The sequence below is a fragment of the Indicator indicator genome, chromosome 28 (assembly GCF_027791375.1).
Source record: "Indicator indicator isolate 239-I01 chromosome 28, UM_Iind_1.1, whole genome shotgun sequence".
In the NCBI taxonomy this organism is placed as follows: Eukaryota; Metazoa; Chordata; class Aves; order Piciformes; family Indicatoridae; genus Indicator; species Indicator indicator.
In genome coordinates this window covers 8,664,571-8,690,658 of record NC_072037.1, presented here as the reverse complement: position 1 = coordinate 8,690,658, position 26,088 = coordinate 8,664,571, and the positions used below count along the sequence as shown (strand labels likewise).

General features: G+C 45.9%; 2 protein-coding genes across 2 annotated transcripts; one reads left to right on the top strand and one right to left on the bottom strand.

Moving 5' to 3' along the window:
• Positions 1-425: 425 nt before the first annotated feature.
• On the bottom strand, positions 426-12,006 carry RBM18 (RNA binding motif protein 18). The gene is made up of 5 exons (XM_054393377.1): positions 11,894-12,006; positions 5,853-5,979; positions 4,523-4,609; positions 2,562-2,647; positions 426-1,233 (listed from the first exon to the last, which is right to left on the bottom strand). Exons 1-5 carry the CDS (start codon positions 12,004-12,006, stop codon positions 1,074-1,076), a joined length of 573 nt encoding a protein of 190 aa, XP_054249352.1. The 3' UTR covers positions 426-1,073.
• A 1,190-nt stretch (positions 12,007-13,196) lies between these two features.
• On the top strand, positions 13,197-25,861 carry MRRF (mitochondrial ribosome recycling factor). Its single transcript, XM_054393436.1, has 6 exons — positions 13,197-13,373; positions 13,772-13,927; positions 15,170-15,288; positions 18,140-18,231; positions 23,764-23,923; positions 25,409-25,861. Exons 1-6 carry the CDS (start codon positions 13,199-13,201, stop codon positions 25,484-25,486), a joined length of 780 nt encoding a protein of 259 aa, XP_054249411.1. The 5' UTR covers positions 13,197-13,198; the 3' UTR covers positions 25,487-25,861.
• Positions 25,862-26,088: the final 227 nt, after the last annotated feature.

Below are 26,088 nucleotides of genomic sequence, written 5' to 3'. Positions count from 1 at the left end.
CTGCCAGACAAGGCTTTTCCTTAAGATTTCAGTTTTGCAGAAAATGTCTAGGGAGAAGAATGTGCTGCAGATCAAAGCATTTAAGCAAAACGCTACCTATCAGACCTGTAAACTAAGCACCCTGCGCAGGTGATCCTCAGCACACAACAGAACCATTTAACCACAAACGCTTTACACCAAGGGGCAACTGACCACCTTTACCAGCCAGTGAAAACCAGAAGCTGGACTGGCTGGTGGGCAAATGCTGAGGTCATGTGCTTGACAGATGTCTCAGAGGCTGCAGTGTTATTCTCACGCTGTCACATCTGGTTTCTGAAGAGCTGCCACTGCAGGGGATTACAGAACACAAACACGAGATATGCCACGGCTGTGCTCTGGAGCTTAGGGCAGTGCACAGACCTCAGTGGTGTATAAATACACTAATTCCTACACAGAGGCACACACCTACAGCCTAAACGACAGCAAAAAACACCTGTGCTGTGTTATCATCTTCAGGTTATCACATCATAAAAGTAATACCTTAAAGCCTGCAAATGAAAATGCAAAATAAGTTTGCTTTGGTGCATATAAAATATTGCATGCACAGTTACTAAAAGTGTTGCAAAATCTATTTAAAATGAGTTTTATTGAAATGAAAGTTTTCCATGGTGACTACAGAATGTTAATCAAAACCAAGTGCTTCCCCTCCATTAAAAACAGGAATCAGAATACTTTTAGTTCAAAAATACTTTAAAAAGTAATCAGTTAAATGGAGTATTTTTGGATGTGCTTTACTCCACAGACTGGTTACTGTTTCTAATCTTGCTAATGAATGCACACTAACGAGAGGTTGTCTGCGTGTTCATCAGAGGCTTTGAAGGGAACCTACTTTTCTGAACAGCGCTCAGCTGTGAGCTGCACTGGCAGAGAGGAGTGTTCAGCAGACCACCTAAGGCATCACAAACCACTGTGCTCCATGCAGCAGTGTTCTGCTCAGGTGGCAGCATTCTTCTCGCTCTACAAAGTACAAAAGCATTGGAGGACTCCAGGTGTACAAAACAGTGTTTCTTGCTACCATTATCCATTCATAAGCATCATCTTCTAGATTTCCAGGCAGCTCTGGAATAAGGAGTAGTCCTTTTCTTATCTGGTGGTTTGAAGTAAGAATAAACGGGTGCTGCAGGGTACTCTGCATCTGGGTTTTCTGCCATCATTTTCAGCTTGGCTTCAATGGCCTTTATCTTTGCACTGACACTGGAAAGAGGAAAAGCAGAAGAGAAATTGAGCTTGATCTCAGCATGGAATCTGACTGCAGCAATCCAGAGGTTTTGTTGACATGCGAATACTCAGTCACACGAGGAGGGGCCAGGCAGCCCCCAGTGCTGCGTGCACAAGCAGGAATCTACTGCTTAAAGCCCACATGATTTCATTTTAAACCTCAGCTCCTCTGAGATATATCATTGCACCACAAAATAACAGTCCTTGCACCTACTCAGCACTTTCTTGAGGATGCTAAGAGACAAGAACACAACAAGGCTTCCTACTTCATGTAAAATGATGTCATTTAAAGAGGTCTGAGCATGTGCAGCAGAGCACAGATCAGATGAGGCTGCTGGAAACAGCAGAGAAATGAAAGCCAGACTTCCTCCCAGCTACAAGACCGCTCGAGATGGGAAAACCCCAGACTCTAATTAGGTCAGGAAGAAACATTATTTCAGCATTAGCAGGGTTTATCCCAAAGGGAGAAGCTATCCTAGGTTACACCCCAAATTCCTTCTGTTATTCACAACCCTCCATTGGGTATGGACCAAGGAACGTTCTCTTCTCTGCTGTGTTTTCTTGCAGCACCCATCCCCACTAAAACAACTCCTCCATGCCACTGGTATAGCTCAGTGTCTGCATGACTCTGCTCATTACTTCCTTGCATGTTACTTCTGAATCCCAAGCTCATTTTATGTGTAGTAAAATTCATCATCCCCAGTCCTGGTTCTTTGCAGGGTTCCACTGACAGACCACAGAGGAAAAAAATCACGCACCCTTTCAACTGAACTGAATTAGCAAAGCAGCACTACGTGCTTTAGGTAAACTGAGAGTTTAACCACATCCCACAGAGAAGACCTATCAGCTGGCAGAAAAAAAGTAATAATTTAGTTCCCTGGGAAATACTAGCTGTGATTTTGTTTTAATCTTTTGCCACTATAGTAGAAATTCTTGCTCTTCAGTATTTTGCTTAATCAAATTAGTACAGTACAAAGCCTCTCAATGAATTTCATACAAAGAAGCGCAAAGCACATTCTAGCCAAAGCAGCTGGAACACTGCAATTCCCAATCCCTCTCCCCACCCCTCTTCTTCCCCACTGCCCTAGCAGCTTCCCATGTTAAAGAATGAACTTCACATCTGAAGTGTCCCATATCAAATTAGTTACTTAAGAGCACACTGCCCTTCTGAAAGCAGCTTTTCTCCCATGTTACATTTTTAACACAAACATAACACCAGCAATTCCAAATTTTTCTGAAATCAAAGAAATTTGTTCCCTGCCACTCCCACAGTTGGGTCACCTCTCACCCACTCCATCTCCTACCTTAAGTTAGACTGGGGTGGTTCCGTGCTGGAAGATGGCTCCAGACTAATTGGAAGGATCTTCTCATTTTTATTGTGATCGTATCTCTGTGAACAAGAGACCAAGGATTGAAGTCAGCTGGAATTACAAACTTTTTCCCACAGATGTGCTTTAAAGTTGGATTATTGTTACCTCAGACTTTGTGAAGCTTTTGCTAGGAATGATTTTGGGGGCCAAGCACTGAAATCCCAACCACAATACTTGTTTAGTACCAACATGGAACATAAACTCTGATACTAAACACTTACTGCAACAGATTGTCCAAGGAGGTCATTGAGGCCCCATCCTTGAAGATAAAGGTCAGACTCAACAGCAACCTGATCTAATGGAGGATATCCCTGCTCACTGCAGGGGAGTTGGACTAGATGACCTTTGGAGGTCCCTTCCAACCCAAACCATTCTAAGATCCTTAAACCTCATCCTGACAAGACATGAAGAAAAGATGGTAAATTTGAAGCTAATTGCTGTGCAGAGTTAGAAGGTAACCCAAGCACACAACCGCATGGAACTGTGCAATGCTGAGAGAAAAGGGAAGAAAAAGAAAAAAAGGAGACCAGTTAGGAACCACCTCCTTTCTTGTGAGTCTCTCATCTCTGTGGGCAACAGGCCTCCTGAACTATTTGCAGTGCTCAGCTTCCTCATTTCGCTTGGCACAGGGTCAGGTTTGTTTTTCAGCAGGGCTGCTCGGACTGACAGTGTCTGGTGAGCTTTGGCCACTCACCTTAAGGCTACTTAGCATGCCGCTGGCACTGTCTAAAATAAACACTTGTTACAGTAAGCCAAAGATCTGAGCTGTTAAATCTTTCCATTTGCAGATTAGAAAATGCCATGCAAATTGAACTGATTACTTATGCATGTTCTTCACCATGCCCTGGACAGCCATGCACTCAGCTACCCACTGAACTCCCAGCTGAGCAGACACTCATTCCTCTGGATGAAACTCCTTTTATGGCCTGATCACTCTTCAGGCATTCAGAAGCACGTGGCACTCCAGTAGCTACACAGATAAAGGAAATGGAGGCTGGATTTGGCCAAGCTTGGATGTGCTGACAAGAGCCTGGAGCCCTTGAAGCCAATAATTAGAACAACATGGTCTCCTTTAACTAAGATACCTGTTTGGGTTTTTTCAGCATCCAAAACAGATGCAGTAGTATAACTGATAAAAGAAAGGGTCAAAAGCTGCTCATAGGATAATCACAAAGGCTAAAAGCAAACCACCCAAAGGAAAACAGCAGACAGGTCCCCCTTTGCCTCCCCTCAAATTTGTTTCTCTGCAAAGAAAGTTATGCAAAATAAACTCTTTATCAAATACCAGACTGTAAATAACTGCAGGAGAAACAATATAAGAATTTTAAAATATTGAAGCACAAATGTTCCAGAAGGTACTGACTAAGTTAACATGAAAACACTGATGTTTCATGCAACATACCAAGCAATAAAAGGATATATAGCTAAGATATGAAATATATTGGTTTAAAGTATGTAAAGAAGTAATTAGAGCTGTTGCCACATAAGCACTTTCAGAAGTGGAACAAAGTAACAAAGTACTTGGTAATTGGGAATTTCCACGCATCTCCTATCCAAAAAGGGAGCAAAACCACAAAGGGAAGGAGTCAACCTCTCAGCCAATCACTCAGTAACTTCGGGAGACATTATACCATGGACATTTATAGAAGTAATCAGTTCACAGTGCTCTGATTGGAAACTCCCTTACAAAGAACATCAGGTTAAATGGCCTATTCTTACAACTAATCCAGCACAGTTTAGGTAGGCAAGAGACACAGCAGGCTCTTAATAGCATTTCCCAGAACAGACTGAAATTATCTTGCCAGGGCTAAGACAGTTTTGATAAGAATTGTTCCTTACTATTAAGTTTCCCATTTTGCAAGTTAAAAGAAATTCTTTCCCAAGGAGCAGCTCACCTTGACTTGTGCGTGTGCCCATCGCACCACCAGTTTCTTGGAAAGGGCCAGCTTCCCATTGAGACACTGGATCGCCTTCTCTGCTTCCTGCACAGGAAGAGAGCTCAGTAAACAAACCACGTCTTTAGTCAAAACTAGCTCAGATGTAGAGAGCCTTTCTTCTTTGTTATTCAGTCTTCTCTAAGTACAGCTCACTGGCAGCAAAGAAAGTTTCTCCCATTGTATCCCAGTCCACAAATATCTCTGGAAGACTTCAACATCTGAGTATCCAGAATTTTATCAGCTTTATTGGTTTATTCTCTCCTTTGTTTTGGGGGAGGAAATGAGGAAAATGATCATGAGTTTTGAAAATATTAGAGAGAGGCCACTGGAGCAGCATTCTGAGGGAGGTTTCTGCTACAGGAGTTTCTTTAGACAATGCTGTGACTCGTTACAGCTATTACACATGGTTAATTAACACCTCTCTGCCTATCCCTGATCCTGCTTGTGTGCACTGGATCCATTATCCACTTGGTTCAGTTCTAAGCTCAGTGGTGGAATCTCAGTTTTGGGACATTCCCATCAAATTTGATTTGCAGCAGTTGAAGATTTAGGTTGCAATGATGAATTATGAATATTATTATTATTATGAATTATTATGAATAATTTTCCAGAGCTAATACACTGTGCCAGGGCTCTTCTGACATCCTTACAGGCAACTGTACAGCAGAATAATGAGGTCATAAAACCACAAGCAATCTCCAAAGATGCTGTTCTTCATAACTTTTAAACAATTCTAGCAGAATTATGACAAAGTAACTACAGCTCAATGCTGCAGGTGAGCATGAATTGAAATATTCATTTGTACTAAGAGCTAAACCCCCAAATGGACAGCCCAGAAGAGCTGACTCTGGGATGCTGCAGATGTGTCATGTTGCACACCTGGCAGTATAACACAAGTTGGTGTTTGTGCATTCATCAAGTCAAAAGACAAACTAGGAGGACTTCAGAACTTGATTTTCAGGTCTTGATTTTAGTTGGTCTAGCAGGATGATCTGATCACAGCATTTCCATGGTATGACTCCACAAGCTCACTAGAAAAGTGAACTGAAGAACTAACCCTTTCTGATTAGCATTAGAAAGCAAGACTCAGGAAAAGACGGGAGAGGAGAAAGGATATCATTATTGCTACTTCCAGGAGCAGTCACAAAGTAGAGCTGTTAACAATCTAAGTTTGTGTAGACAAGGTATTTGATTTACACCTTCCTGTTTTAGCTTTACATTAACAGAAAAAAAGATGGGGGAAGAAGACAGTCATTTAAATCAGAATTTTAGACAAAAAGTAACATACCTGCTTGGTTTCAAAGTTCACAAAACAGTAACCCCTTGGCTGCCCCTCCAGAGCACCAGACTTGTGAAAGAGGAAGTCAAATTGCTTTACTTTGCCAAACTTCTGAAGGAGTTTGAGGAGGTGGTATCTAAAGAGGAGAGAAGATGTTTATGACACCTTTCACCGCTTTGAAAATGAGGAGATAGAGGTACTCCCCAAAACACACACAAATTTCACAGTCAGCACACAAGCAGTTCAGTTGTGCCATATATCTCTTTCCAAACACCCTTGGAGGTAGGTGCCCTGTACAGCAGCCTTTCAGCATCTACAGCTCCAAGCTGCTACTGCTCTAAGCAAAAACCTTCCCTCCCAGCTGCATGCCAGCATGCAGAATATCTGTTAACAGTTGGCTTTTGGACAATTATGCAAGGTCAGGGAGGGCTCTGCCTCCTTTCTCTCTAACTCACACCTACTTTCAAGTACAAACACCATGTCTCCCATCCCCCAGCCCAAATGTGCCCACCTGCAGCTCCATCCCCTGTATTTCTCCCTCTGAACAAACACTGCTAGATCTATCCATTCCCTGTGCCAAGTACTATCAGTGCACTGGCAAGGCCATAGCCACATCAGGCTCTGGGCAGCCTGATCTAGTTGAGGATGACCCTGCTTCCTGCAGAGGGGGTTGGACTAGATAACCTTTGGAGGTGCCTTCAAACCTGGACCATTCTATGATCCTACAAAGATGCAGCCACTGTCCCCCATGCCTGGCAGAGCTGGGAAAGCATAAAGACAGAAGAATCAAGCAGAATAAGCTGCAACCAGGAATGGACTGCAAGGAGGGGGAAAAAAAAAAAAAAAAAAAAAAGGCACCAGACAGACCTCAGGATCATCCAGGCCAAATCTGCCAACACTTCTGGCTCAGGCAGTTCTTTAGTGACATACACATGAAAGTCAGACACTTATTTAGCCAATTATCTTCCTGCCATCCAGTAGGGAACGTGCTGTTTCTAATAAAACTCAGAAAGCCAGCGTAAATCTGTCTGCTTACATATCTAGTACACTGAGCAACTTAAAATAAGGAGCACATTTGTTGTACAGGCCACATCTAATCCTGAAAGTTCTTTCCAGCTTTTTGTGGTTCCCTGGGATCAAAGTGTTTAACAAGTCTAGCTGACCTAGAGGAAAATGACACCTGTTCCTGTTTCACTGCCTGGACCCATCTCTAAGACAATTTTTAAGGGTTTAGTAAAGCTGTCCTACTCAGGACAGGATGTAAAGCATTCGTTAGCAAGTCAGAGCCTAAGGCACATTTTCAACTTGCAAGGCAACACTCAGTGCTCTGAAAGCCTTCCAGGCTAACTTGAGGTGTAAATGGAGCACCAGGCACTAGAAGAAACCAGGCATGAATGGTCAGAACAGTTCATGACAGCCAAACACACCAGGCAGCTTTAGGGACAGTCCAATAAGAAAAGCAGACAACATTTTTCCTAATAAAGCCTGATAGGATGTTTGAAAAGGGCTTTAGCCCTTTGTTAAGCTTCAGGAGCAAGAAAGTTCCAGGAACGTGAGTCATCCCACAGGATGGGTCACGGTGGACATTCAGGATATGCACTTTTAAAGAGGTGAAGGTGCAGCAAGTGTTCAGGGGAGCAGTGCAGAAGGGCCAAGTTACCTCCCAGGGGCATAAACACATTGTAATTGATCATGGAAGGCTTCCAGAACACAGATGAAGCACAGGGTCTTCCAAGAGGCCTACCAACCCTCAGCCTCTGCTCAGAAGGCAAAGGAGATAGAAAAGCAAGAGCAGGGGAAAAAAAAAAGGAGCTGGTTACATAGTAGCCAAGTTTCACCACCGCACCTCAAGCTAGCCACAAGCAGGTCACAGATGTGCAAGTAAAACCCCTGTCTGTGGAGACACGTGAAGTATACAACAGCCCACACGCTGAACTTTTAAAGCCTCCAAAATATGTAAACCCACTTCAGGTTTGTTTCTGTAAACATATTGCTGAAAAAACATTTGCAATTTTAACACTACCAAAATTAAGTCCTGTTGGCAGTTCCAGGGGTAGTGGAAAGGCAATGATGACTCTTTGCATTCTGTTAGGAGCAATAAAACCCTGCAGTTGCCCTGCTCAAAGGAATCTTTGTAGGTCTCTTTTCTGAGAACTTTTGCATTCACATAATAATTTCTGAGCAGCAAAGTGGTAATTGTTCCTTTAAAAGAGGAGTCTAAAAGCAACCCACATCATCTATTTGATCAGAATCTTCAGATCATACGTGATGCAAATGCTATTATCCAGCCACCCATGCAACTTCTGGTCACCCACTCTCCATGGAAGAGCTCAGAACCGAAGTCTGGTATAAGAAGTTTCAGGCTGTGATTATGATTTGTTATTGTTAATGCAGTGAGGGCATTAACAGTAACTTGACAAGCACTTTCTAAGCCAAGAGGACTTCAGTACTGAAGGAAGACCTGTCACGGAAAACCCAAAGCCTTGGAAAAAACCCCAAAGTGAGAACACGTAAAAAGCTTTACTATGGCAACGCCTGGGGTGAGCCAAAGCTCGGGAGTTATTCACACAGATGTGGCCCCACCGTGCTGCGCAGATCACTGCAGCCAACCTCAGTTTCCACTTCCTGTCATCTGATGTGAATGCAAGACAAACCAGCAGCTCCCCCATTTCCTTTTCCTCCACTCTTCCTCCTGGCACTCCGAGCGCTATTCAAACACAGGCAAGGCTTCCTCTGAACAATGCTGTCCCAAGGATACCGTGAAGGGACCGGGCCACATGCAAAACCTATTATTGCAAAGAATTCTGCCCCACTGGGAGTCAGTAGGAGTCTGTAACAACAACTCTTGCACACATTGTTTTTTAGGTGAGACTCATCAAGATGGGATTGCAGACAACCGGCAGAACAAGGAAGCTGAACACTCACTATCCCATACTTGCAGAAAATGAATGGTCATTCAAAGGCTACTGGAAAGCAGGTAATCTGTGTGTGTAACTGTAGGGCTGCAAAGGAAATTTGTGCCTGTCCAAAATGTTGAAAAGTTGCAAACTTTACAAACAGATGGGCAGAGCAGATAGCCCTACTCTGTTTGCCACATAGGTGACATTACTAAAGGATGGGTCTTTCTCCCCAGTGCAGACTACTGAGAGGTAATGTGAACAAACAGTTGTGCCACAGCACATGTCTTGCCCTACTGTGCACTGGAAGACAAAGGAAGCACCAGGCTCTGCTCATGCTGATGGTGAGGGGACTCCACAGCTTCCTTGCTCAGTGATACCAAACCCAGAGCCCAAATATCTACTGCTCATCTCGTACATTGCTGTGGTAGGGATCAGTCAGCAACAGAAGTGCCTGGTGAACAGTATCCTATGCCACGAACAACTGCAAAGTCCTGTGGTGCCAACTCGCTTCCTTTCAGCTGCTAAGAATACACTCAGACTCCCAACACTACCTTCTTCCACTGGCAGAACAATCCTCTAAGGATGCCAGGTATAAGAAGTCATCCAAACTACTGACAAGGAGGAATGCCCCACCAGAAGTCCCACCATACCCCAGCTCATAGGGTATGTTCAAGATCCTATGAGACTCTCATTTGAGTCACAGTTACTCAACACGTGCAATAACATCTCAAGTCATCAATTTGCAGGCTGCAATTTGTGGGCAACCCTACATTTATAAATTCCTATCCCTGCAGCCTGTGCTCCAATGTGTACCTTACCCATTAACACCCCAGCACTTGATTGCACCTATAGGTTGCTTGGATTAATCCAAGACTTGCTGAACTCATTTCTGCTCAAAAGTCACAATCAGTTATTAACCCTGCTAACAACTCAATCAACTTTACTTTGTCTACATCTCACACATTATCTCTAATGGAGATTGCAGAGGCAACCTTTTAAAAGTCAGATAAAAGCAGCAAATGAAGAAATATCTATTTTTGTTTCCAGGTGTATGTTTTTAGTCACGTGATTAGTAATCTCTACAGGGCTCATTCAGATGAGCAACTACGAGCAGAGGTGCAAGCTCTTAGGAAAAGAGAGTAAGGGTTGAGATGATTTATAGAACCTTACTGACCTGACACAGAACCACACTCTTTGTCTATACACTGAGAAAGTGTTAAAAGAAATTTCCTCTTCTTTCAATAATTCCCAAGGAAATGGAGATTGCAATATGATTTGTAGGAGACATGAGCCATCTTTAAAGCAAAACATAAAGCAAGAGACAGAACTACAAAGCCTGAAATAAGCAACAAGCACGTCATCCCTGGGCAAGCCTTAAACAGTAGCATGGAAGCACTCTAGGTTTGATGTCACTGGGGAATGAAGCCCCTTGCCTGCAGCTGTGACACTGCTCTGGACAGAGTCTCCAACAGTGAGGTTGCCCTGGTACCCAAGTCCCACATCCAGACTGGTGAATTCATGCAGCTGCAAGAGATTATTGGAATAGGAATAGCCTGCCCATGCAAGAAGCTGATTGAAAACTATAAAACTCATTTCACCCATGCTATGAAAAGCACGTTTTGCCCTATAAAGCTATTACTTATTTGGCATAGATTCAGATGAACAACCTAGACTGAAAGGGTCTTCAAAAACACCACTAATAATCACCCCAGGAAGCGGATGCATTCACAAACACCCACTACTCCTGTCCTCACACTAACCCAGTTTCCTGAATCTTTAAGGGCCCAGCAAACAACATGCTCAAGAACTCCTATAGCTAATTTTACATGGTCAGTCAATGTGGGCTAACCAGAATAACATGTCTGTGAGATAGAAATGGTAATTAATGCAGAAACCACCCAAAGCTGAATGGCTGAAAAGCATAATGCATTAATGATTCCATTTAGAGGCTATTAGAAAACTGCTCCATTAAGATGAACCACATTTAGAACAAAAAGCTAGCACCCGCACACACATATAAAGAAGCAAGAAGAAAATCTATGCCATGACAGATATATCCAATATTTAATCAAAAATACTTGTTTCTTGGAAGTGTATAAACCCCAAATTGTTTTGGTTTGTGGCTTTTTATAGAACCTACGCTATCCAAATATTGGGCAGCAAGACATCCTTAACAATTTATTGTGTTTGCTCAGAAGATAATTATCTGTAGTCTGAAGAAAACAAGAAACAAATACACATGTGTTTGATTTTTGCACTTATTCAGCGTAAGGCAGCCAGTCACATCAACCCCTGTCTCATTACTCCATGGTTACTCAAGAACTCTTCTCTGTTCAACCTACATCCCACTGCTAACACCATAAAAACCAACAAAACACCATTTTCGGTCACCCTGGAAGTCTCAAGCCTAAAATTCTAACAAATCTCTAGTTTAGAAAACAAGAATGTTTCCAGTCTCTGGGCTTCCAACCTAAGCTTAGAAGACTGCTGTGTGCAGTAGGTCAGTGCCTGTCTCTAAGCCCTTTGATCTGTGGGGCCAGTGAAGTCCTGGAGACTCCCCACATACATGCCCCACATGTACCCACCCCCTACCATCATGCCCCCACACCCCTCGTGCCACCCACTGCTGGGCCGCAGCACCTATCAAACAAGAGGCTTGCTCAGCCAGTGCCAACGGAGTTGGGACAAGATGGCAAATTTGCTGGCGTGGGCAACTTTCACACCTCACTGTGGGGCAGAGACAAGAGCTAGGTGTACTATTGTGGCAGTGAAGAAACCAGCAGTGCAGGTTCCCCAAACTGTCACCCGTCCAATCCCCTCGAGAGCCTTCAGCACCGGGGGCCGGAGGGTGGCCAACACTGGGGCCTCGGGGGCTGCTAGAGCTAGGGAGGGTCAGTGTAGGATAGTGGCTGGTGGGGGAAACACCAGGGCAGGGAGTTGCGGCCTTGTCTAGCAATGCTGCGCTGCTGATGCAGGGGGAGCACGGCCAGATGGGGGAAACTGTGGCGGTGGGGCGGTACCGCTGTTGGAGGCGGGTGAGTGGAGGAAAGCGGCGTCGCGGGGGGAGCAGGGTAGGCGGGGCAGCTGGTGGCGGTACCGGGAAGCACCGCGAAGCACCGCGAAGTGCGGTGCGTGTACCACGTCGCTCACTCAGTGATCTTGGGGTCGAGGTTGCCGATCCAGAGGCGGTGCCCGTCCTGCAGCGCGCCCTCGGACAAGATGGAGGCGTTCTCCAGCGGCAGCGTCTGGCGCCCGGGCTCCATGGCTCTGCGGAAGACACCAATGAGAGCGAGTAGGGGTGAGGGACTCGGGCCGGGGGAATGGGCTGGGCCGAGGCCACACTTACCATGATACCGCGGGACCGCGCAAGCCGCTGCCGCTTTCTCGTAGCGCAGGCCTCGCCCCTCCCTGGGCGCCGCGTTGTGACGTAACGGCGCGGCCTGATGACGTTGCAAGAGCGCTGGGGGCTGCGCGACGGTAAGCGAGGTGACGGCTACATGCCCTACCCCTCCTTTTCACCGCTTCCCGGTCCACGACACGACCCAGGACGGACCGGCGAGCGTTGCAGCCCGTCCCTCCGTGGGGCATCAGGAGGGGGCGCAGACGGAGCGGCGCAGGCGGGGCTGGGCCAGCGCGTCCTGAGGCTCTAGAGGGAGGCGGTGGGGGTGGAGCTAGGCGAAAGGCGGAGTCTCGTTCCGGTGCTGGGGAGGGAAGGGGCAGGCCTCGTGGGGACGGGCCCAGCGGGGACGGGCCCAGCGCACGTGGCGGGAGGAGCCGGCGGGGCTCCGGGGACCGTAATCGCGGTGGCGTCCTCCCACCGGGCTTCGGGAGCACGGGCCAAGTGTCCGTCGTAACCGAGCACCGGGTATGGATGCCCCCGGGGCCATTAGTGGAGCGGCGGGGAGCAGGGGGTAGGCCGATGCCGCCGGTAGACGGGAGCGGCAGCTTCCCGGCCCCCACAGCCATCACCCACCCTTCTTGGTTGATGGGTCCGAGCTTTCCGTTCTGTCTTTCTGCAGCTATGAGCACAGCAGAGCTGCAGGTGTAGTAACACCTCGGAGCCCCGAGTGGCCCAGGCTGAAATAAACCCTGAAAATACGGAGCTATTGGGGAGGTTGGGGCCTCAAACCTCATGCAAGAGAAATTAAAAGTTTCTGCTCAGATGAAGTGCAAATACCAGGTACTTTGACAGCTATTCATGCTTAGCAAACGCGGGTTTTGCACTACAGAGCTGTGCCCCTCTGGACAAGTGTGCAAAGGCCACACAGATAACATGGGTATAGGCTGGCTGCCACTGAGCCACTTCCCCTTGGTCACTGCAGCATGCCTAGACCCACTGCCCACACTGCTGAACTGTCAATTTGCATTGATAGGCACAGCTAACACCTGAATCTGTTTCCTTGTATCATGCCGAGTGGACCAGCTGCCTTTTCTCTTTTCCAGGTGAGGTAAAGGATGGCTATGGCACTACGATGTTTCCGTCATCTGCCCCTGCTGCTTTATCGTTCCTCGTTTGCTATGACACGAGGGCTGCCACAGGCTCCTGCAGGCTGCTCAGTCCTTCTCCTGGATGGCTGCTGGCAGTGTGTTCATCAGGTGCTGCTGACCAGAAAGCTAGCAACCAAAAAAGGTAACAATGGCAGTCGGTTTCTGTATGCTGCCAGAAATTATTCTTTTATCTCTTTTATCTCATGTACTGATATTGACCTACCTTAGGCTGGACACAGCTCTGGATGGTGTTGCAGTACCCAGGAATTGTTAACTCTTCCCATGGGAGAGGTACCACTTGGAGCTGCTGCTGTGCTGGGGCTGTAGGTACCGGTTGCACAGTCCAGGCTGGGGGCAGCAGACACAGTATGACCTGCAAATGTGTTTTGGCTTATGTGCTCGAGTGTTGGGCTTTTTACTCATTAGAAAATACAGTCTTATCTTAGACTCAACAGGGGGGTTTAATATCTTCTTTGTACTTTCTAATGCACCAACTAACTGTTGTCAGAAACGTAAATTAATTTTCCATGTAATCTGCAGGTAAAGGTAAAGGGCAGAGTCAAGCCAAAGTGAATATCAGTGCTGCCCTAGTTGAGGATATTATCAATTTGGAGGAAACCAATGAAGACATGCAGGCAGTGGTGGAAGCTCTGAAAGAAGATTTCAGCAGAAATCTCAGTGTTAGAACTTCACCAGGTTGGTAATGTTCTCGTATATTGCTCTGTTGCCTGTAAATAAAGATAACCAGTCCTAGTAATGGAGAACTCTCTTTTATTTTTATTTTGATTTTTAATTTTTTTTAAATTGAGTTATTCACTGAACACCCAATTGCTACAACCGTAACATCCCCAACTCAAGGCTTCCTTCACCCTGAGCTTGACCAGGAAGAATCCATTTTTGTTAATAGCTTCCTGGAAATAGCTTTTGTAAGTAGGAGATGTCAAAAGTGTCTAACTGAACTGTTTGCAGATGTGATGAAGAAGCAGGTTGTCAGCTAATGGTGCAGTAGGGCAGGAAAAATCCAATTGCCATTAAATTAGCCTTTTGGAAATTGCCATCAGGCTGGTGTCTGGCATATACAAACTTTTTTTTTCCTGCTGCTGCATCTTTGTGGTTAGTGACCTTTACAAGCCTTGCTCACTTACTGAATTTTGTGTTTTAAGAAGAAATGTGAATATATTTGACTAAGCTACAGTTACTATAACACTCTGAACATATGTATTTGTAAGTAGTGTCAGGTTTCAGGGATAAAATTTAACATTAAACAATGACCAAATTTGAATCATTCACCACTACAGATCTGGCAGGGGCACTTCAGCCTTTAATGGAGCTGGAAAGCATAGCTCAGTCTCTTAACTATTTATTTTAACCATAGATTTTTTTTTTTAATTGCACTGATAAAGTACCTCTTGTCCCACGTGCCTTTTGGCCTGTTAATGTTTTGCAGCAGAAACCAGAGAGCAGATTAAGAGTAGCCCAGGGAGAAACTGAATACTTTAAATTAGGCAGAGTACAACACCTCCTCTTGGGACCTGGAAAAAAAATGGTTTAGGAGAACACAACTAAGTTAAAGACAATAGTTATCTTGATTTTTATAACTTTTTGATTTTCTTTAAGTTGTAAGAATTAAAAAGTAACTATTTCCTTTTAATTCTTCACAATCCTGCTTAGTTTTCCTATTCTAGTAACAAAAACGAGTTTTGTTTTCATGGGTTTTGTGCTTTAGAGTAGCACTGAAATATTTAGTTTGCAAATACCACAGGGGATGCCTGAACACAAACAGCACCTGAGGTCTGAATAAACATGCTTTTATTTATTTTGTAACATCTCTATTTTGTGTACCAGAGGGGAAGTGGGACCCTGCATATGCATTTTTCTTCAGCATTGCTGTGAACTGCTCTGTGGTACTGAAACTCCCTTGTGTTTGCTTCTTTTGAGGGGCCCTTGATCACATAACTGTGGTGACAGAAGAAGGGAAGTTTCCACTGAACCAGCTGGGGCAGATCTCACAGAAGTCACCACAGCTCATTATAGTGAACATGGCCAGTTTTCCAGAGGTAAGGACACATTCCTGACAGCAAGAGGAGGTACCTCCCATGGGAGCAAACAGGTCGATGCTGAGCAAAGGAACTTTCAGACAAAGTCAGTCAAGCCTGGCAGTGCTGAGAGCTGGGGCCAGGCTGTGTGTCACTTTGTGACTGACACACAACAGAAGTGGTGTTTTGCTGATGACTGCTCAGGGCAAGAGACTGCAGCCCTGCCTGGTGCAGAGAGCATCTCACCTGCAGCAGCACAGGGTCAGGCAAGAGGCTGTGATCGCTCTCAGGGTCATATCCAACAAATATCACAATCTAAGGAGTTTGCTTTGGGGACTGGTTTTCCCCACAGTTGAATCTGCGAAAGCATGGCTGTAAAGTGGCACTGAGCATGTTGTAGACTAAGTGCCTGGATGAATAGTGCCCTGCCAGCTGTCCCCATTTCCTCTGCTTTCACAGCACTCAGGAGTCTTGAGTGCGCACACAGTCTCCTTTGGTTCACCTGGGTGACATGTGGAAGCAATGCTGCATCTGCCCCATTCCATTTGTGTCATTTCACTTCCATATGAAGATGTGGCCATGCACAGCACAAGAAATATAGTTGGAGTAGTCTGTATTTGTGTTGGGAACACCATCAGGCTCCTCTAAAGCTTGTTTACTTATCACCAGGGCTGGTGCCTCCCTCTGAGAGCTCATGGAAGAAGCTGCTCATGTAGCCAACAAGTTTCTGCAAAGCCTCCTGGTAGGACTAAGCTGGGCCCATGCTAGCTGCTGTCACAAGGCATGACTGGGCCAGGCTGAGCTCACTGAGCTAGTGAACTCCCTTGGCAGCACCTACAGATCACAACCCAAATTTGGTATCTTGAGCCGAGTTCCCTTGATTTTCTGCTGGAGCCTTAGTTAAACTTGCCCCTAAATGAGGGAGCAAATCTGATCCCCACCTCAGGATCAAGTAGTGGTCCCCTGCAGCAGGCTCACGCAGCCAGAGCCAGGCAGAGAGGAGCAGTAATGAGTGCAAGGTTAGCTATTCATCCCGCTCCAGGTCTGGAGGTTTGCCAAAGCTTATCTCTATTTATTTTGAAAAGGCTTTCCCCAATTAATTAAGTCAGCAAAGTCTCAGAGGAGGTCAGTGTAAGGCACTTGATGCCTAAGTTTTTCTTAAAGTGTACCCAGCATGTGTAATGGTTTTGAAGAATGGAGGCCTCTCATCAATATGTGCACCAAGGTCCCTCATAGTGCTGGAGCTGAGAGGACCTGAGAAGTCACTTCACGACTTAGCTCATGTCCAAGCAGGAGCTCAGGCTGAGAAATGGACATGTGAGAAATTAAAGATCATCTATAAGGCATTGCCTATACTTGCTTTCTAAGCCAAAGGACCATTTTTCATTTGAACTCAAGCTAGAACTATTTCCTTCCATGCAGTCATTTTATACCATAACTCTTCCATGGATAGATTGAACCTCTTTCAAGCCATAACAGACACATTTAACTTGATGTCATTGTTTACAGCATATAGTCAGTATTTCATGGCATTGAAAAGTAAATAAAAATGCCTGAAGAATCTGGGAAAGAAAATAATCATAAAAAACAACTTACACTGTTTGCCAGAGTGTTATAAATCCAAAGAACGCTATGGCTGTTAAGCACAGATATTTATTTCATGGGCTGCAGGAGCATGGGGGCAATATTGCAATGTTTTCCCCTTCCTCTCTCTCCTCCAACACAGCTAAACAACACAGCTTTTACTGAGCATTTCCTTCCTCCAGAGCAAGCACTGTCCATAGAATAACACATTTACATTCCTCGTGTGCTGAGATCATCTTGGTTACATTTTCTCTGCCCTTGTTGTGTTCTAGGGGACAGCAGTGATGTTTAACAAAGCACTAGCAGAACAATCATTTCCTTCAGAGATGTCACGCGTTGGAGACCTAAACAAATATGCAGAGCTTTAATTGTGTGGCTCAGCTGACAAAGGCTGAATTCCATAAACACAGCCATAGTGCAGCAGCCTGGAGCTGGAGTTATGATGAGAAAGAGTCTCAGAAATAGCAGTACACCTTTTATGAAGTGCCACACAAGTGTCACAAGAATACAGACTCATTCATTCTTGTTACTGTCAATGTCAAGACCAAAGCAACCTGGCAGTGCACTGCAGGAGCTCCCCACATAACTCCAGTTTACCCATAAAGGCTGATGCTGTAGAGGTACACCGGTGCCCTGGAATGGGGAAGGAAGCTGCTTAATCACTTTGCACTTACCAGGCAAACCTGTGCACCCCACCTTTTAAGCAAGCAGAGTGTCAGCCAACGGTGGGGGGATTTGGAGAGGTTAATCCTAAGTAATCTGTAAAATAAACACAGAGCTGGGCACAGACACTCTTTCTCAGTCAGCTGCTACTGCCCTGATGTAATGTGGTTAGGCTGTAGTGCTGAAGTGGTTAAGTTAGTTAAAGTTTCTAAATTGGCATTGTGTGATTTCTAGTGGGAAACACTCAACTGGAATTTTTAAATGCTCAGAATCTTTCATCTCCTTCGCCACAGTCAGGCTATGCCTTGGGAATTTATTGCGGTTTTACTCTGCGTTGCCTCAAACCATTCAAATAGTTTCAAAGAAGCAAAACAGTTTTCTTTTGTTGTTGCTTCCCTTCCCCTCTGCCCCCCTTTGTGCCCCCCTACCCCGATACCAAGCACTGCCGTAGTTTCCCATTCGGTTTGATCAAAGCTCTCTACACCAATGTAACTTCCTGATCTTACTGGTAACAGAAGTAAATGTTTCCATGTTCTGTGGAGATGGATTGCCAAGTATTGACAGAGTTCTGGCATATGGGAATGATTATTTCCTAATTCCCTTTACCTTTTGATCTGTTTTACAGAGCACAGCTGCAGCTATGAAGGCTATAAGGGACAGCGGCATGAACCTGAACCCAGAAGCGGACGGGACAGTAATTCGGGTGCCAGTTCCTAAGTGAGTATTGATGGCTGCACGAGTTCATCATCATGCAAGATAAGCAATAGGTTGCAGTAAGTGCCCTTCAGAGGGTGAGCATGCACAACTGCTATTATGTCGTAATGCAGCTGCTTTCCAGAGACCTGTATTTCAGCTTCAGAAAAAAATCTGAGCCCCTAGAAGTGTCTGGTGGAAGCTCTTCTAAGTGCCTGAGCAATAAGTCACCACACTTTGGCATCCAATTGTTGGTCTTATTGTTCTCTCTTCAGAGGAAACTTGGGTCTAGCTGGCTTCAGCACTTTGCAAGAGACAGCTAAAGGGTTTTTTAAGCTGTATTGCCTTAATTCAAGGGCTGATTCCTTGCTGTCCTTGAATTACACCAGGGCAGAGCAGCAGTAACACAGCAGTGAGCCAGGAGTATTAGGAGTGAATAGCACCTTGCTGCAGAGAACACTAAAAGGAAGTTAGAAGAGAAAGAGGGAGGAAATTGATAGCTTTGGCTGAAAAAACTCTACTCCTTCTTGTGTGATTGACAGCTGCATGGAAATTTTGGTATAGGACTGATAAAAGAGCAGGCTGCTCCTGGCCAAGGTCTGAGCATCCTTCTCTCACCCACCACAGGCATCTCATGGACAGGGCACTTTTGAAGCAATCTGGATGATCCCTGCTTAGCGTGCTTTGGGCTGTAGCATGCTGAGCTCTCTGCCTATGGACAAGATTCCTTTCAGATGGAACTAGATAGAGAAATAGCCTCAAGCAGTGCCCCGAGTGGCCCCCCACTGCACATGTGTTCAGTCCCTGGCACCAGGCTGGACCTGTGTGGAGCAAGGCCTCCCAGCAGCTCTGCTTGTGCTGTGCTGGACAGCTTGCTAGCATTGGCACAGCCTGTAACCAGGGTTGTAGTGCTGCTCTGCCCAGGTCTGGGTGGTGCAAAAACACACCTGTGAATGCTTGGCCCCTGAATGCCTTGGGCAGATGTGGGTGTATGTGATCCCACACCCTGGGCTGCTGCAAAAATACTCCCATAAAGGGTAAAGACACAGCCTATGCCTCCTTACACCTTGCACATGCACTGTGTTGTACAAGCAGGTGACTTCTCAGTAAAGATGAACCAAGTATTCTTTGTGCTTCAGAAATTCTATGAAATTTTAGCTAGCATTTTGATCAGAGAAGTCTAATTACAGCTTTCCGTTGCTGTCAGTGAGAGGGAATGACATTATCATTCTATTTGCTGATTTTCTTTTCCCCATGCTCCCTGCCCTTCCCCCATTCCTCAGGAGAGGAGGCAGAGAAGGAGGAGGGCACCATTATCTTCATAATTGCTGAGGCTCCTGGGTTGCTGCACAGTGGTTTGATTGTTAATGGGCACTTGGGTCATCCTTGAATATGAATTGCAGGGGAGGAAACTCCAAAACTGCAAATCCCAACCTTTAAAAAAATAGTGGTTTTTAAACAAATGCATATGGCCTGTCGCTGTCTTTGTCAGTGCTGCAGCGCCAAAACGAATCTTCTCAGGGCACATCTGCCCCATGCACTCCCTCATCCCTCTGGTGTGTCAGGGTTGCTGCTCCTGGCCCCTTGCTCTCAGAGTCTCAAGTTGAAGAGGTTTTTGGCTTGGGGACATGTCCTGCAGTCTGCCCTTCCTGGCACCTCACGTCCTGTTTGCTCACCCACACTGGAGTGGGTCCGAGTTTCATCCACTTACCAAAAAAAGACAAGCAGACAGTTTCAACCTTTTCAAACTTCTAATGCAAAGAGGCTTGAGGCCTCTCTTTAACATTATATTAAATTTATATCTTTGAATGATTTCTTTAAATTTTATAAGTTTTCATTTTCCCAACTCGAAAGACATTTAGGGCAGGATATCTGACAGACAGATGCAGTGAAGTTGCCAGCATTCTGGCAGATGCACAAAACGAGTGAGCAAAGCAGAAATGAAGAGATAATGTTGTTTCTGCAGAAATTGTTCTTTCACAAGGAGGCACAGTAAAAGTACAATCAAACCTGATTTGCCCTTACCTGTTGTTAAAAATACTTTTTTGAGTCTGACTTACCAGCTGGACACACATGCATCATATTGTGCCTTATGCAGGTCCAGCTATGCCTCAGTGCTTGAGACTGTTTCAACTAAGCATCTGAAAATGGAGTTTACTTTTCAGTATTTATTGTGTTAGTTTAGTTTTTGTATTGCAGCTTTAACAGAAAAAATACATTTGGTTCATTTGTGTTTACTTCTGCTGCCTGCTAGGATCCCCTCTGCTCCCTAAGGCATTTGCCTGTTTGTGTTGCTAGCGCTGCATAGGCAATATTTATTTGTATAAAATGTATTCTCTGAGGGTTTTAAAAGGAAAAAAAAATAAAAAAGGGGGAAAGAGAACCAGCCATGGGAACATTTGTATTGGTTGATCTCTTGGCCGAATTTGACCTGACCTTGTGTCTTTTATGGTATTGCCTCATTTTTAGATTCATCTTTTTTGGACCCATTGTGTTACACTGGATATTGTTTGTAAATTAGTAATATTTTTACACATGCTTTACTGAAAGCCAGATGACTCATTTGAAAGTTTAATGACTCATTGTGAGCTTTTTTTTTTCCTTTGCCCTTTAAGAAATATGCAAAGATACCTACTATGGGGAGAAAGGACTCAAAAAAAATTCATTTAAAAAACAAAGCCAAAGCCAAAGCTGTTTCTGAGGTGCATTGCTCTGGATCACTTGTCATCAGAAGTCTCTTGCATGCTTTTTGTTGAGCAATATACATTGCACCCTATGTTTATCTGCAATTATGCATGCAGAGTGTTTAGTTAAGCCTACTTTCCTTTAACTGATCCCTCTCGTTCACAGGAAATTCCTAGCATTTGAGATACAGAAATTACTCTTACCCGCGTGAACGTCTCCAGACGAGCTGTGCCCTGTGCTGTGCTCACTGCGGGTGTTGGGAGAGGAACATCCAAGGGCTGCAGTGCTTAAACTGCTGGTTGCTGAGGGAAACAGAAAAAGAGGAGATGTTACTCATGGGGTGGTGTGTATTTCTGAATGCCCTGGTGTGGCAGTCTCCAGCCTCTGTCCTGCCAGGGCAGGACTGTTCCCAGGGGAGCAGCAGAATCAGAGCCCACTGCTCCCTGACAGAATGGACAACAGGAGGGAATCTTGTCTTTGTTCCCCATTTTGGCATCCCTTCCCCATGTTCACATCACACTTTTTTTTTTGGCTTTAAAGAGAGTTGTAAGGACAATGGTTACTAGACAGAAAAGAAAACATATCTAAGAACAGCTTAAAAGACCTAGATTTGGGGGCAGGATTAAACAACTGTCCTTAGAAACCATGGGCCTGGCTCGTGTTGATGGATTCCTTAACCAGAAACAGCATCTGCTTGAAAAAGTGTCCATTTCTGGCATTGCTGGTAGCATTGCTGAGAATTTACACACAGTCTGGCTGGAACATAAAACCCGCTGAGAAACTCCACAGCGCTGCGCAGTGATAAAAAGAAATTGGTGTTAATAAAGACAGACAAGGAGGCATGAAAGCTGTGACCCCGTGCCAAGAAGCATAGGAAATCTGGCAGCGCTGTATAAACAAAAACATTTCCTTAAAGGCTCGGCAGCCCCAAGCAGGCAAGAGATAGCTGCAGCACAGCTTGCAGAGGCTGAGCAGGAGCAAGCAGGCAGGCAGCTGACAGCAAGCTGGGGCTCCCAGAGCTGAGACAGGCCCACTGTGGACCGGCTCTTCTCACCACCCAGCAGGAGATGGGAGAGATTTCCGGCTCCCTCCTCCAAGTTTAGCAGTCGGGATTGACTCCCCACCCCCAAATAAAGCTGCCTGAGAATCTGACCTCACCCAGACCTCTGTTTGTGAGCTGGCTTTGCTGGTTTCGCATGTGCCATGGGACCTCCAGCTGAGGAGATCGAACTCGAGAAGCCCTAAAGGCATCAGTGTTGGGATGCAGAGGAAATCACCAGTAACCCCACTCACATCTAATTAGGCTTTCAGTCCAGGCTCCAGCCTGTGTGAACCAAGAGCCACTCGCCACATGTGAAATTCACTGGCCATCTCCTTCTTGCTGCCCCTCAGCAGGGAGCAGGATGGGTTAGGGGCACCAAGGGGGCACCATGGATGCTGGGGCTGAGTTGCTGCTTTCAAGGTCTGTCAGCTTTTCTAGCAATCCCAAATTCCTGTAATTGCTAACCAGTTCTGGGAAGCCTATTCCCTCTTGCACTGTGAGCTAAAGATAACTGGAAAGAGGCCAGTGCCTCTGCAGAGATCTGCTGCAAGCAACCTGGCTGCTGAGGGAAGGTGTTGGTGCCCGGGCACCTTGCTGGGCTGAGCGTGAGATCAGGGAGGGCCAAGGGTCCTATCGTGCCCTGCCAGCCTCCCTGTAACGCACCCTCACTGGGGCAGAGCAGGCCCTGCCCTCGGAGCCCTCACCCCATGTTTCCTGAGCTCTCTGCAGGAAGAGTCTTGGCCTTGGTGTTTCGGTGACCCAGGCTGTTGCAGCCAATTTCTAAATACTCTGTGAAATGTTTATTTTGCAGTATCTGCTGCGAGCAGGGGACTGCTCTCCTGCTAGTGAGGCACAGTGAGCACACTGAGCTCTCTCATTCCCGAGGCGGTCTGGAAACTTCAATAGCCAGGAAAATAATTAAAATATTATTGTTAAGCGCCAGCAGTTGATGTTGACAGCGATCAGCTGTAGGTGCTGGAGCGTTACCAGAGCTGAGGTGACACGTCAGCCATTCCTGTGCCTTATTCAGATGGCCAGACTCCTCATCACCTGCAGTTTTTAGCTTGGGATGGAAAGTTGAGTACTTTCTGCAACAGCAGCTTGCCCCAGATCAGAGGGAAGGTGGAGCTGAAGTTCTCCTGTGGCCAGCCATATCTTGTATCATCCTCTTATCAAACTGGGTGTTCACGTTGTCTTGGTGGAAAAGCCTGGTCGCTTTGAGCTGGAATATAAGCTCTGTAGCTTCCAGATGCATAATTCAGGTTCTTCCATGGCAGGGACATGAAACTGAGTTTCAGGAAGGCATGGAATTTTCTTCCCTGCTTTGCAGTGTTACACATTTCAGCTCCATCTCTCAGGTCTGGAGCAGGATTTTCCCTCTTTCCTGCAAATACTTTGGCAGCAGAGAAAAGGAAAGTCTGAACATTTCAGCATGACTTTCAGGCACTGGAGTGACAACTTAGGTCTGTGCTGGGAACTTTCCATTCTAGGCTGAAGATGTGCATCACTGGGGTGTGCTACCCTGGTGATGCTGTGCAGAGGTGGCCAATTTGCTCAGGTGGACCAAAACAGGAAGAAAAACACCCCCTGAGCTGTTAAGTCCCTCTGCCCTTGCAGCACAGGGCCTCCACACACTGCGAGCTCTTAGGTCTCCCTGTACAGCCCAGCTTGGTGCTGCATGGAAGCTCTGTCTGAGCTAGTCGTAGACATACCACAGCAGGCAGGATCACTGCATTTGCCCCTGGAAATTAAATCTGGCTGTGCTACACATGACCCTGTTTTTCCTTTTGGTAGTGTTTTGTTTTTTTTTTCTTTCCCCTTGCTGCTAGGGTAACGAGAGAACATAGGGAGAGCCTGGCCAAGCTTGCCAAGCAGTCCACCAACAAGTCCAAAGAAGCCCTGAGAAGGGTGCGAAGCAAAAGCATCAATCAGGTAAAGAAGTTCAAGAGCAAAGTGTCTGAAGATACCATCTGGCTGCTAGAAAAGCAGGTAATTTTTTTTCCTTCTGCCATATCATGATATTTCACAGCTTAGTGGTGTATTTCTCTCAGCCCTTGCTGACAAACCTCCAGCACTGAAAATCCAGCTGGGGAGTGGGTGGCCCTGAGCTGAATGTTTGGAGTCAGCAATGGCTGTTGTATTTGCTTTTTTTTTTGTGAGATTTGGGACTTCAAGCTCAAAGCCAAATTTATAATATGAACCATTGTAAGCTGACAAAGGACAAAAAAAAGGTTCCCCAAAAGCTTTTGTGCTATGAGGGATTGTTGCACAAACCAGCTGAACTTGGGGAGCAGAATAGCCCACGTCCATAGCTTCACCACCATTTCCACAGTGCTGGCCATAGCAAAACAGCTGGTGTTAATGAGGATTGCTCCAGATTGTTATTAATGAAAAGGCTAGCAAGATTATCTCTGTTAGGAGTTTTTGGCTCCAATTCAGGAAAATACTTAAGCACATGCCTAATTCCCTGAGAGCAGATGTCACTAAAGTCAATTATTTGGGCATAAACTCAGGCACAAGCCTAAGCGTTTTGCTGAATTGATGCCTCTGAAGGCAGGCCATTACTTTTTAGCTGTTTGTTTAGTAATAGCTAAAGTTAGATACATTGCAAATGCTTCAGGACAGTTCTCTGTGTGCTCACAAAAATAAACATTGATATACAGAGCATTCGTGCAAGCAGGAAAAATGGCCATGCTAGTGTAACTGAATCCTGTTGGGAAGCAGCTCTCCCAGAGCAGACAGATGGTTTTCTGCATGTGTAGAGGTAGCCTCTCAAGTCTCCTTCTTGCTTGTGCCCAAATTTTTCATCACGAGGAAAGGTCATCAGCATATACCTCAGACCCTGGGAGCGAGTGCATCTTAATCAATCCTGTAGAACTGGTGCACAAACCCCTTTGATGTGCTCCAGCCTTTCTCTGCACTCACTCACATAAGTGTATACACATTTCCATCCTGCTTACATGCTTGCCATGTCCATCCCATATTACCAGGAGACCTCATCATTAGGCAGGGCTTTAACCATCTCCATTGCTTTCTTTTTACAAGAAGTAAACAGATCTGTTACTCACTGAGTAAATTCCTAGTGTGCATTAAGGCTGTGCTCCTGCTATTACCTTTTTTGTTCTAACAGTGGAAAGGTTGCAGCAGGTAGTGAGATAAGCCTTCTCTTCTCTGGTGCCAATACCATGAGGTCTCCAACCCTGTCTTCCCCCGAGGTGGCTTTAAGTAAGGACCTGACCAAGCCACTTGTAAAGCTCAGCCAAGGGCTTGTGTTATGTGTCTCTTCAGAGACCTGTCCATGTCCTTACTGTACTGATGCCATACTGGCACAATTACTGAGGGCTGGTGGGAGCCCCCAGGAAGAGCCAATCATTGCCCCAGCACTATTTTGGGCTTTGTTCCAGGAGATGATCCAGTCACTCCTTTCCCTTTACACCCTGACATATGACCTGGGCTTGTACTGTGTTGCCACAGATCCAGCAAATGGCAGACAGCACTGCTGCAGAGATGGACAAGCTGCTGGCAGCGAAGACCAAGGAGCTACTCGGATAAGCACCATCTTAATGGACACACAGCCCTCTTGAGCAATAATGGACTGCCACAGACCCCAGTGACCATCCCTGCCCAGAGCCCATAGCCTCAGGTGATGGGCAGAGGTACCTCTGCCAGACCTCTCAAGCAGCTCTGTGCTTCAGCTGCAGTGATTCCCCACCTCGGATTGTACTGGAGGGGCTGGGGAACTCTCCTTGCTGCTCTTCATCCAGGTGGCAACAGAACTGGATGCACCCAGATTAAAAACAAAACAGGAGTAAGGAGGACTGGAGGCTACTGGAAGGCACAGGAGGAATGACTGCCCTGCTTACCTTGTGCACTGGACTGTTTGCAGCCTGGCAGAGGCAAGGACCACACACCAGGGAAACCTGACTGTCCTGCTGTCAACCATTTATTTTTGCGTAAAATAAAGACAAAATGAGATGTGGAGGAGCAGCCAGTTCCTGGTTGGTGTGCCCCCCAGAGTTCATGCATCAAAAAAAAAAGTGTTTGCCTGTTGCCATGGCCAGCAGAGTTAGCTGCAGCCTGCCACTGGGAAGGCACAAGGGAGCTCAGCACCGACTGGTGCAGGGTGGGCAGGTCTTTGCAGGACTCTGGGCTGC